Genomic DNA, 12,702 nt, shown 5'->3' with positions numbered 1-12,702 from the left:
AAAGCTTCTCCTTAGATGAGGAGAGCTAGCCTTCAAGGACATTGGCATGAGATTCATCTCATTATCTATATTACTCTTCATTTGTGCACTTCTAAGCACAGAAACCTCTGCTCGAGAATTTAGGTCTACAAAAACAAAAATACAACTCCTGGAATGATGGGAGTTGTGTGGGTGATGGGCTGGCAGTCTCATTTAGATGACTATTTCAATATTGCTGGACTTTTGCTCAACTATTGATTCTGTACCAGCTTAGAGAGAGGCTTTTACAACAGCTTTATTATTGTTACTCTAATGAAATACAATAAACAAGCTCAACTTCAGTTTCCGTTTCATATAGCCCTGATTTGATTTGTATTACCTCCCAATCCAGTTTTGCCTGCAAATTTCATCAACAGACTATTAACTTCTATTGCATCTGATGATAACAAAAGTAAAATCTAAAATTACTAACATCAACACATCAACTTACTATCTATGCAATTCCACGTTTGTTTTTTCAGCACTCTTTTTCTGTGGCACATAAGAATCACGTCCAGTCAAATGACAAACTCCACAGAAGGAAAGATACAAGTTTTTTTTAATCTAAGTTCAGTGTTCTACTTACCATATTCCTTTTGTCTTCTGATCTTGGTTTTACCAAAGAGACTAGACAGCAAGGAAACCTCAGAGCCATCCTTAAAATATCTGATTATTTACAGGTTCCCCCCTAATCTTCATTTATAAGATGACTGCTTAAGTATTTTTGTTCTGAAAGTGCTTTCCTGGGGATTTTAGCCCAGACCCGCGGAGGTTGGTTTCTTCCTCTTAGTAATAGGAACTCCTCTGCAGAGCTTCCTGAAACTTAATGAATATACTGCAAATGCATACAGTATTTCTACCATCAGCAAGATAGCAGCAAAATAATTTCTTCAAATTCATACTAGTTTTTTTATAACTTGTACCTACAGTGTAAATATTATTGTACACAGTTTTTCCTGCAACCTTCCCACATTAGAATCAAGTTACAAATTGTAACTGATTTGAAAAGAAATTTTCAGTCAGCGGGTGAGAGCGTTGGGGTGGGCATCTGAAAGTATTCTTCATCTGTGACAGAAGAAGAACTGTGAAGAACTACAAGCACAGACAGGTATCTCAGAAGTTATCACATGTAACAGTAACACTAACAGAGCACAGAACGTTTTAAACATGCCAAAATGTGTGTGGATGCCATCAATACACACTTGTTTTCACAACAAACTTTATAAAATATCTACATTCAGACGAATGATATCCAGCTTTTGCTGTAATCACTAAAACATCAAATAAGAACAGCCTGAAGCAAACACCAACAGCTTCTTACAGTCTTGTTTTCTTGTATTAACAAGTACTTCCAAAAAAACAACTTCCAAGTAAAAAAATATATTCTCCATTGTATCACAAATGCTATGGGATGAGTCCCACACAAGTAATGGCCTTAAACTAGCTAACACAGAATATAAATAACATAATTTCCCACATAATTACCTTGCATAAAAATCTCCTGAACCTTTTGTTCCTTTACCCAGGCTTTTACCTCCTCATGTAACTGCGGGTTATCCCTGAGAACTGGGTTTAGACTGTCTACGTCGTCCTAAAGTAGAGATTAAAAAAAGAACCATATGTTATGTTTACTTGTAACATTTTTATTTATTTTCCTAGATGTATTTTAAAATACAATATTAAGTAGTTAGATGCTAATTTTACTGATTTCCTATAAATCCCTGTACTACTTTTAGAAAAAACTTAAAAGTGTAACATAGTGCTAGAAGTTATTTCATGGGAACACAGCATATCAGATCCCACATGTAGCCAGACTTGTAAGCTATTAATAGGATCACACTTTCATACTGTCTTACTACAAGCTAAAAACACCCTCTAAAGACTTAGATGTTCACAGGTGTGCACAAAAAATTGTTTAAACAATAGTTAGATAAATAAAAAAAATCTGTTTTATTTTCCATATCTGTAAAATGTAAGATGGACATGTTTGAGCATAAACAGGTATCAAACCAACAAATGTAACATATAAGCAGTATTTTAATAGAAACAAGCATTCTGAGATAAATACCATTGCTGATTTTCAAATATGTTGGCCTTTGTCAATGTTTTGGTTTTCATTACAATCAGTTCTCCTGGAAAATATTATTTTCCAGTATTTTGTATGATATAATCTGACAAAATAAGATGCATTCAATGGCTCTGTCTTTCTAACAAGAAAAAAATTAGGCACGGAATCTGTGTATATCCTTGCAAGCATGGCTAAAGAATCACCATTCATCTCTGGACTCCTAGAACACCTATTTCTCTATTTCAGAGCAAACTTGCTATTTCTGTCTTTGAGGCTGTGGCAGAGAAAAAAAGCCTCACACAGAAGATGGCCTTGAAAATCTGTGAACAGCAGCAATATTAATTTATACCAAGAGAACTTCAGATAGCTAAAATAATGAGTGCAATTCTCCACATACAAAATGTAGAATGCTTTCAGTACTGCCATAGAGACAAAGTAATTTCTTTCCTTGATCCAAGTTACTTGATGTTTCACAAGTTATTATGAAGAGCTCCACCCACAGAACACAAAGATACAAGCAACACCCAGTGAACTGTGCATTGCTACCAGGCCCTCCAGTGACACAAGCAATTTCTCTCTGTTCACCTGAATGAGATTATTCCTACTAACCCACTGATCACAGAATATCTATTTCAAATCCAAAAGTCACTTCCTGACACTCAAGAGATCTGCTGTGCTCCACTATGGAGATTGCACCAATCCTTTGGTTATTAGAGAAAATTACTCACTCTATCCTTATGCTTTTACAAAGGATATAGCCTTGGATTGAACAAATGGTCAAGATGACCATTTTAACACATGTAAATTGGAACAAAGTGAAAATTAAGATCAACAGTACCTCTACCACAGAGTTCAAAATACCAACCAGATAAGTATGCTGCTAGCCTTATCAGAGGCACAAGGTCATAACTAATATTTATTCAAAGATGACCTCTCCAAAAGCAGTTTACAAAGGAGTATTAGCTATTCTGTGTATCGTGAAAATCCATTTGTGCAATGAGCACACACGCAGAAACACCACGACCAAAAGAGGAAATTATTTGCCAGGGCAACATAACAGATCCTGGAACTGGAGCTGCGTGATGATCAATCATCTGTCCTCCTTCCCAACCACTTTCTTTCACTTCCACAAGACTCCTGCACCAAATATTTGCCCACTCAGATCCACATGCACAGGATCTAAGCAAGAGATTGAGGACTGCAATACTGAGTTTGGCTGACTTAGAAATGCAGTTAACATGCAAATCCTGTACATTTTGAGTAATCTCTTCAGTCGCATCTAAGAAAATCTTCATTATGAGATTATACACATTAAGTACTACGAAATCAAAACTGTTACTCTTAATATTATACTATTTTCATGAATTCTTAATACAAAGTTTTTGAGTCTCTATGCCACCTTAAGCCACTTTTGATTTGTTTCCTGAAGGAAACACATACTGGTGCTTTTTTTGGTTTTAGATTTCACATCCTTCCTAAGCATCTTGGCCTCCTTTGAACTTGACACTGAAGATACTGTCCATCCTACATATAGTACATTTGAACCTCTACCTCCTATTTAGATATGTGCCATCAGCATCTTTGGCTGAAAGTGCTTCATGTGAAAACTTAAAAAAAAGAGACTTCGAAGTCCATTTTGTATTTATGTCCTCACTCTTGGAAAAAGATAAGCTCAAAGATGAGCTACAAAAGGCCCAAGTTAGGTCAAACACTCATTACACAAACTGCATGCAGGTGTGACTGGGATTATGTGGATGATATCAAACAGAACCCAAAGTTTCTAAATATACACACAATACACATTTAACATATCAAGCACAGGGTAGAGGGAAGATAATAACAGAGCAAGTTTCTGTAATCTCAAAAATTCTGGATTTTTGTGTACATGTATCTATGAAAAACTGCATGCACCATGACTTACCTTTTTCCATCTTTAGTTTTAAATCTGAGTATCTAAAACCCAGGAAATTAATTGCATAATGTGTTAAACTATAAAGCAGTGGCCTTGACCACACTGTTTCAGCACACATCACAAACTCTGGCAAAAGCAGAGAGAAGACAACAGGCAAGGCTGATGACTTGGGATCTCTTCCCTAGTTTAGCACTGAAGACAAGAAGATGACTTCAGTTCCCAGTTCTTTTCCTTACCCTGCGTTTATACTGCTCAACAAACAATTACTGTCTACAGATTCGAACCTTGGCAATTGTAACCCTCAGTTTTCCTCTTCTTGGTTGATGTAGCATGATTGACAGATTAACCTCCAGAAAATTTACACACCCTGCAGGATTTTCCTCCAAACTTTTCCTTATTTGAAATTAGTTTTAAAAACAAAAGTATGGCACCCTCTCCTAGACTAGTTTTTCAACAAGTCCTGGAATACTTCCTCCAGAAGGATGTTAATACTGGTTTGAAATCCTTACGCAAATCAGGATGCAAATCAAATAAAGAAGGCTGCTATATTCTTCTTCATGTCTACTGTAGGAAGCTCTTTATGTACTTCAAATGGCAGTGCTCCCTCCTCCACAACTGACTATACACAACTCTGGGAAGAAAACAAAGGGCCTATGGGCTAGAGAAATATGGTTCAGATTACCCCTCCTGCCCTTCTGGAAAAGAGTCACATGAGGGAATGTGACTACCAGAAGCTTGCCAATCTATGACAAGTTTTTTACATATTTGCTGATACTCATCTTTCTTTCTAGATCATAAGAGGAATTCACTTCTGGACTTTATCCTTAATTATCCAAAGAATTGGGTCAGCTGCATGTCTCTAAGTGATCACTCTTACCTGCTGGGGATGTGCTTAACTCCAAGACGTTCTGAGAAGAATAGAGTATGAAATCTTCCCCCAAGTATCAAAAAGATGCTGTGCTTTTCTGAGTGCATCTTTACAGTACAGTTCCTTATTCTTGTGCAAAACGATACAAGCAGGTTGAAACCATAGACCATCAGGTTAAGATACCACACTGGTCTAACCAGGAAGAAATTTTTGTTCAGAGCAGCATTTTCAGAGTTTATTCAGACAAAAATAATTTATCATACAGAGTCACAGGTGAGCAAGTGTTGTCATGCATCGAAATTCCTTTGAGATTGTTCTGGTTGATGTTGTGACTAGCTCCTCTCCCTGCCCTCGCCATGGAGCTCCCGGGCTGCTTTAGCTAGGCTGCTGTTTCTGCTGGCCCTGCTGCTGCCCCCCACTGCTTTTGCTTGCCCCTGGCTACCCCTCTCTCCCTTCTCTTCATCCCCAAGATTTGCACTGGCTCCAGAGGAGAGGAATCTGAACTTCAGAGACCGCCTCTGGAAATCTGCCAAAGAAGCTCTGCTGCCATTCCCAGCGAAGATCAGCAGAGTTCCTCTCTCTCTCGGTGAAATTTTTTGGTCATCTGGGTCTGTGGTGGGAAGTGTTTCTCTTGTGTTTTTGACAATAAATAAGTTTTTTCCACTTTCCCCTGCAGAAAATTTTTTCTGAGCCCGGTGAAGGAAGGAATTGGGGGGGGAAGGGGGGGGTCCTTTGGAGGTCTTTCCCCAAATTTGTCCTAAACTTGGACAGAGATGAAAAAGTAATTTCAAGATAGTACCCACAGAGAAACAAGTCAAAATCCTAATGAGAATTCTCCTACTCACTCTACATCCACAAAAAATATATTGTCTAAGACACTGAGAGCCATCCCCAGATGTGCTGAACCTACCCATTGCCCAAAGACTATACAAAGTGCTCCGAAAGGCTCAAATGACCAGAAATTCCTTTGCATTTTGGGCAGCCAGGTATGACTGTGCTAGGACAGCCTATATATTTACACAGCTACCTCCTCCACAAGACCTGAACTACTGAAGCAACACATTTCCTCAGCGTTTTAAAATACCCTTCCAAGTCATTGTTGAGAAACTTAAGGGGTAGAAATGAGTTCATTGAGAGACAAAACCCTGGAGCAAAGAGGAACAAAAAAAGTGGATTCCAGTAGCTGCTCCTACCCCCAGTCATACAGCATGCACACTGCTTATGGAAGGGTACACACACAGATCAGCTGTCAGCTCTCCACTATCAGCAGAGAAGAACTGACAATACACATTCCAGGTAAGCCAGTCCTAGAAAAACAGTGGCTTTTGGCATTAAAATGCTTAAATCAGAGCCCTGAAGACTACATCTCAACATGCATCACACATTAGGAACCTTCATTTGGGAAAGCTCCTTCCTTGGTCATAGTGTCTCTGCATTTGGATTCATGCATCAAGAACATCTTTCTAGTATCAGTAGGAATTCATTTCAACTAGTGTTTTCCAGAGAAAGACTAAGTAGATTTTGCAGTCCTCGCAGAGGTCAACGCCACATTAGTCCTCACCATCTGTGGCTTAATTAACTATAGCTTCCTCTGGCTGCTTAGAGGTTTTCTGATAATTTAGGACACGAATTAGATGAAAACTAGTACATAACCAACTTGACAGTCCTGTTTACAATGTCTACACAGTCTGCACTGCACACTGAAATACGTATTTTGTCAGAACTTTAATGGTAGAGGGACCACATTTAAATTCAAACCGTGCAAAAGAAAACCTGAGCGATCAAAGTGCCGTGAACCTTCAGTTCTGTTCTTGTTTCATAAGTGAATATTAGCTTCTATAAAATGAGCCCCCAACCCTTTTCTTTCCTTTTGCAGCAAGTCATTTGGGCAACTGCACTGAACTTCAGCTGCATAGAAATTAGGTATGAGAACTGCAGTGTGAAAACAAGACAACAGTTCCCTACTGATTGCTGCAAGTCTTTAGAGCAGAACAGTGGAAGCAAAAAGCACTTTTTAAAATCTAAACTGCTGAGAATTTATACTAGTCCTCTAATGCAAAATTTTGATTATTTTCTCCCACCCCAAAAAACTAAATATTGTACCTGCAACCCAGCCTCAAACACATTCATGCCAATTTTTGCCTCTCATTTGAAAGCAGGCCTGTACCACTCTCTCCTTATTTTCATTTCTTGATAACCAGCAAAATCCTTTTATTTTTCTTTCATCTTTCACTGATCATGTCACCTGGCATATGTGATTATGTCACTGATCTCCGATCTCTTTCACCTACTGTAATTTTTAAGAAACAAATCTTAACATTTTCCTGCTTGACATCAGAGTAAGGAAAAACACATAACATGCAGACAGGCAGAATACCAAATATCATAACAAGAAAATTAGCTATGAACGTACAGTATCCCTCTGCCCTCCTACCGCTTTTTTTCCACTGGCAAAAGATAAGGATCTAATTAAAACACAGAAAAACTGGCACTAACTGACAGCATTATCAGGCAGGCAATTTGGCTGCCACACAGACCACACCAGAACTTAAGAGGGAAATAACCAAATTTAGATGCATAAATACTAAATACAGATCTTTTGTAACTTCTTTCTAGACACATAGCATGCATAAATCACTGGTAAACAGTATATTCCCAATTTCTCTCTGAGAAGTGAAAGGCTACCCCAGCTGCCGTGCCACTGCAGCTGGCAGGCAGGTTAGAGAGGCACGGCAGGGTTGCAGGGCTGTGCACAGCCAGAGCAGCAACGCCTTTCCAGAGGGGACTGCTCTGGGGAACACAATGACCCCAACAGGGAAACCTCCCTCCCACTCCACACTTCTCACTGAGGGCAATGCCACCCGCAAACACCAAGGCTGGAAAGCTAGAAAGGCTAGAAAGTTTTCTGGGAAGATTGTAACTTCCTAGTTTACCTTAAACGGCTTTGTCTGAGCTGAGAGAAGAGGCTTAGGCTTACCAGGCGACGCCAGTGCTTTCTATGTAAACCCAACCCACACTTGACCTATTTTCTGCTGTTCTGAGCGCAGTCACAACTTACCTCATTCAAACCCAGCAGCTGCTGAGCTACATCTGAACCAGTTAAGTCAAGCTTGAAGGCACAACCCTGACCCCTAAACTAGAAACAAAGTCGAGCCGAGGTCAGTCCTGCTTACACGTGCGCAGAGGCATAGCCACAAGGGGAAAGCAGAGATGGGCAGCGATGCTCGCCCTGCATTCAGGGGCCAGGACAGGCAACTGGGATAACTAATCCCCACCCAGCCAAGGGGCTCTGAATGCACTGCTCAAGGACAAATGTTTATAGATATTTCAGACCACCAACATTTAAAGATTAGGTAAAGATTTGAAGATTATTTTCAGTGTGTAATACGAATGACTACGTTTCTATAAGTAGGAAGTTAAAATTACAAGGGGAACAAAGATGAGGAATTCAAATTTAGTGATTTTCCAACTGTCAGTACAGTTAACATTTCTCAGGAAAAGCTATCAACAATTCTTCTGCTGCTCCCCACTCTTCCCTATGCATGATACTTCTCCCTACACACTCCTACTCCCTTTACTTATTTTACCTCAGCAGTTAAAACTGATTTGAAAAGTTTAAAAATCAGGTTTGAAAATCAGGGTATCAGGGTTACAAATACTACTCCAAGTCCTGATTTCAGGCTTGAAGATGCATTATTACACTGATTTGTTATGCTCCGGAAGCGTAACTGATATACTAACGTTAGGAACATAAATATAAAAGAGGGAAAAAATATGACTTATAGTCTAATAATCTCCATTATTTTAACTTACTAACAAAAATCAACAGAGGTATTTGCCTTTCTGTAAAACTATCAATACCTCGGGTGAAATGGGCATGGTGTAAAGTTTGTATTTTACAAGTCAGTTTATCATTCTCCTATCTGTAGATGACAATCTGGTATGGTAAGGCACAGGGGAAATCAGAACAGCATGAACATACATCAGGAAAGAAAGCAACAACCATTGGATAAGCAAAACCAAACCTGGGCTAGACAAATATTGCTAATAACCAGCCTAAAATCTGCTCTAGTGACACCTAAAACAGCCTTGCACTAGCAAATAGATGTCTCTTATGCTCACAAATTATATTATTCTCTCTCTGAGCAGCTACGACAACATGGGTCAGAAAAGCAGACTTTCCCCCCAAAGTCAGGTATCTTTTAGCATCTAAGACTTCCCCAAAAAAGTGGCTCCTATCCACAAAACAGATGGGCTTTCAGCTTCCATCTAGAACACTGTGGTGACTGTTTGTACTACTTACATTCTCCACATACAGACAAATAAAGGTCAAATGAATTACACTACTCCATGTCCACCTTCTCTCTCATTTTGATGATACAGCTGCAGATATGCTTTTTTTTCATCTTCCACTGAAGCATATTTTCTTCTGCTTCCTCACAGCAGGCTCCACATAATTATCACCACCCCTCTCAGCAATATACGACTTGTACTAATTCGGCATTTTGGTTTTTCTAATTGCAAGAGAAACAGAGAAGGAGTACTGGTCCTAAGTTACTCAGTCATGTGGCAATACTGGAACAAGCCTTTGAGTCACTAAGCAACTCACTGCCATTGTGGGAAAAGAAACCTCAAAGTGCAGAAGCAAGCAATTAGCAGAGGGAAGCTGATGCTAACAAGGAGACCTACTAAGTAAGTAGATCGAAGAAATCCTTTTTGTAAGTTGATACTAAAATTTAAACTGAGATCCAGACATCCTATGAATTGTGAACAGCTTTCAGAAGGTATTCAACACGACCCAAATCACATCAGCTGAAGGGCAAGCAGTATGGATGAAGGCATCTTTAAACAAAAAAGAAAGTACATTCTGTTGATTGCTAGTTGTCTGGATCACTGAGCTGCTAGAAAGGCAGTCAAATCAACCAGAAATCAGGCCAAGACTGCTCAGACACTGCCCATTTTACAACAGACATGTCTTCCTTGCATGAGGGACAGCAGAGGTTATCTGTGGCAGCTGGCAGTGGCAGCTGAAAGGCTGTGTACCATCACCACAGAAAATGACTGACCAGGCAACCCACATCTTAGTTCACAGTAGTCACCTCCAATGAATCTTTTTGCAGTTGCATTACTCAGCAATACCCTATTCCTTTAGAAGACTACTGGTAACTGAGAGCTTACTGAAGAGCAAACGCCTCTCAATTCAGTTCTGCAGAAGAAAACTCTTATGCAGAAAGCTGTCCAATATGTGTCAGTGTGATGACAGATCCTAGAATCAACATTACCTCCTAGAGAGGTAGTCATCAACATATCACTCTGTGAATGACTACCTGCTCTGGACTTTGAACTACCACCAGCAATCATGCAACTACCCAGTCTCTTCTATGGATATCCTCAATCCTATTCACCAAATAGGAACTCTGGAAACATAAACTTTCCAGCTCCTTTCTCTATAGTTCATGAGGATTATGGAAGAAAACAAATAGCTACAAACAACAAAAACATTTTATTTTTTTCTTTTTTAAGGCAGAAAGAATATACCAAATACCATCCAAATGTTCTTGAAACCCAGTGTGTTTTAATCCACTTAATTACATTAATGTTTTATTTTCAAGTGGCTTTCAGGGATTTATTTGATAATGTGTTTCATTAGAATACAAATACATAGATGTTGGCCCACATGCTGGCATTACGAAAGTAGATCAAAACAGAACTCATTTTTCTCACATTTTATAAGTGTCACTGTATCTGCAGAGAACTTTTCAATGTTAATTTCTAATAGGAGTTAAGGTAGCACTGTCCTTTTTTCCTGTACAGAGCTCTGTTATGACCTGCTGGAGCCATTTTAGGAATTTTCCCTATAAATAACAGACCAGCTGGGACATACAGCTGGATTAACACTACAGTTCTCCACAACTCTGGAGAAAGCAGGGGATATGCCTTTTATAGAATTGATGAATAACTGTCTTGCAATGAGGAAAGATTAAATTGCTAATCAGAAAACAGGGATGTTTCAGTTATTGCTGCAATAAATTCCCTGACTTAAGAAAGTAATTCAGAGTTTAAAATTGATACAATAACCTTCTATTTCACAATATTTTTTCATAGATAAATCTCCTAACATGCAGAACCAAAAAAGAAGACATAATTCAAAACTGAACTACATCACTTGGGGAAGCAAAAAAAGGAAAAAAGCTCAAGCCTGTCAAGCACCATAACTTAACCACCAAATCTTATGCATTCTGAAACCTGCTTTAACCTGACTTAATCTGCTGTATACAAAAATGGTGTAACGTGATAAGAAGACAACAAAATGGAAGAAAACATTCAAAGGGGGTAAAAACCCTGCATCTATGCTTGAAATGTAATTTCTAAACTGTTTAAAATTCACAACCAAAATCAAAAAACAAAGTAATCATTAGTGAGATGCACAGAAATTACTATGATTCAAACTCACTTGCTCAGCAAAAACACTAAAATACTGCCCTCAATAATACTAGCAGATACACTCAAGCAGAAGAGGTTACAGGGAAAGAATGGGAATAGTTAATTTAAATTTCATTTGAAAGACAGGAGATGTTTGCTAGATTTAAGGAGGGCGTCAGTATTTACAAATAGTAGTTAAAAGACCTTTTAACACTGATTATTAGTATACTGTTAAAAATAAATAATATTCTGTACACCAAGACCTCTACAAGCCCTTAGTAAAGTTACTACAGTGTCAAAGAAAATAGCAAGATTCATACTTAGTTTTAATTTTAAAACTTCGAGTTGGTATAAAATTACTTGAGTTTCTCCCCAGATGTCTGGCCTGGAAAAAGAATTAGATACACAGACCCAGAACTGCTATAGCTCTCAACCTCTACTAACTGTAGCTTGCTGAAGGCTGTGGAGCAGCTCCCCTGAAGCAGTAAACCTAGACTACAAAACTATTACTTCTAACAGTGTAATTTCAAAAATACATTCTGTAAGAAAAAGATCTAGAGTGGCAGCCAGAACAAAGGGACATTGCATCTAAGGGAGGAACAAAAGCAAACAAACCCATGAGCACTTCACTAAATGAGCTACTGTAATAATCATGTCAAGATAAGGCTTAATTTGGGTAAGAACACATTTTCATGAAACTCAAGATTCCCCCTACCTGAAATGCAGGAATGCCTACTCTCTTCCTGCTCTAGGTACCAACTCCCACCTGCAACATGGCAGAGTTTACTTGTATTCACACTTCTGGGATTCTTAAAGCACCAAGAATTCCCAATCCCAACAAAGAGCAACTTGGGAAACCAAGAACACAGGGGTAAAGCTGCAGCTGGGTATAACATGAAACAGACTTCTCTAGGAGCAGACTTTGAGTCTGGATTACAGAAGCAGGGTTAGTCAAGACTGCCACATAAGAAAAATACCTTAAACTTTCATTTTTAATAGATGAAATGGAAATTTTAAGGACACAGAACCATGAATAAGGCTTCTTCCACTTACTACTGAGTAGTATTTTCCATGAATTTTTACTTGTGAAAAAGTAATCACTAGTGAACAAACACAGGAAATTTTTACCCAGATTTTTAATCTCCGTAATCTCAAGCATGGCTTTTCAGACATACCAAAATACTTTGATATTCACCTTCAAAGAAGAAGCAGGTTTAGTTCCATCTCTTCCTTTCTGAAATCCAAATTTTTAATTAGTTACTTAAATACTACCTCCTAGAGTAGGATTAATGAAATCAAATCATCCAACTGACTGGTTTCTCAGAAATTGTAGGAAGAATATGACTGAGGAAGGAAAACTTTTTCTGTGGACTTGAGTGTCATCTGCATTGTAGTAACCTCAGCTTATCCCAA

General features: G+C 38.6%; 1 protein-coding gene across 13 annotated transcripts in view; it reads right to left on the bottom strand.

Annotated features, from left to right (window-relative positions):
- Positions 1-12,702, bottom strand: part of JMJD1C (jumonji domain containing 1C) — a 163,204-nt gene that overhangs the window by 37,391 nt on the left and 113,111 nt on the right. For 8 of the 13 annotated variants that reach the window (XM_079312713.1, XM_079312711.1, XM_079312712.1 and 5 more), the window contains one exon: positions 1,504-1,609. The exons of the other annotated variants lie outside the window; for them this stretch is intronic. In XM_079312713.1, coding sequence (XP_079168839.1) covers positions 1,504-1,609 — 106 coding nt within the window. The remainder of the gene's footprint in view (positions 1-1,503; positions 1,610-12,702) is intronic. 13 annotated transcript variants of the gene reach the window in all.

Source organism: Erithacus rubecula (genome assembly GCF_903797595.1).
Source record: "Erithacus rubecula genome assembly, chromosome: 9".
Lineage (NCBI taxonomy): Eukaryota > Metazoa > Chordata > Aves > Passeriformes > Muscicapidae > Erithacus > Erithacus rubecula.
Note: the sequence above shows the minus strand (reverse complement) of the source record. Positions and strands in the feature narration are given on the sequence as shown.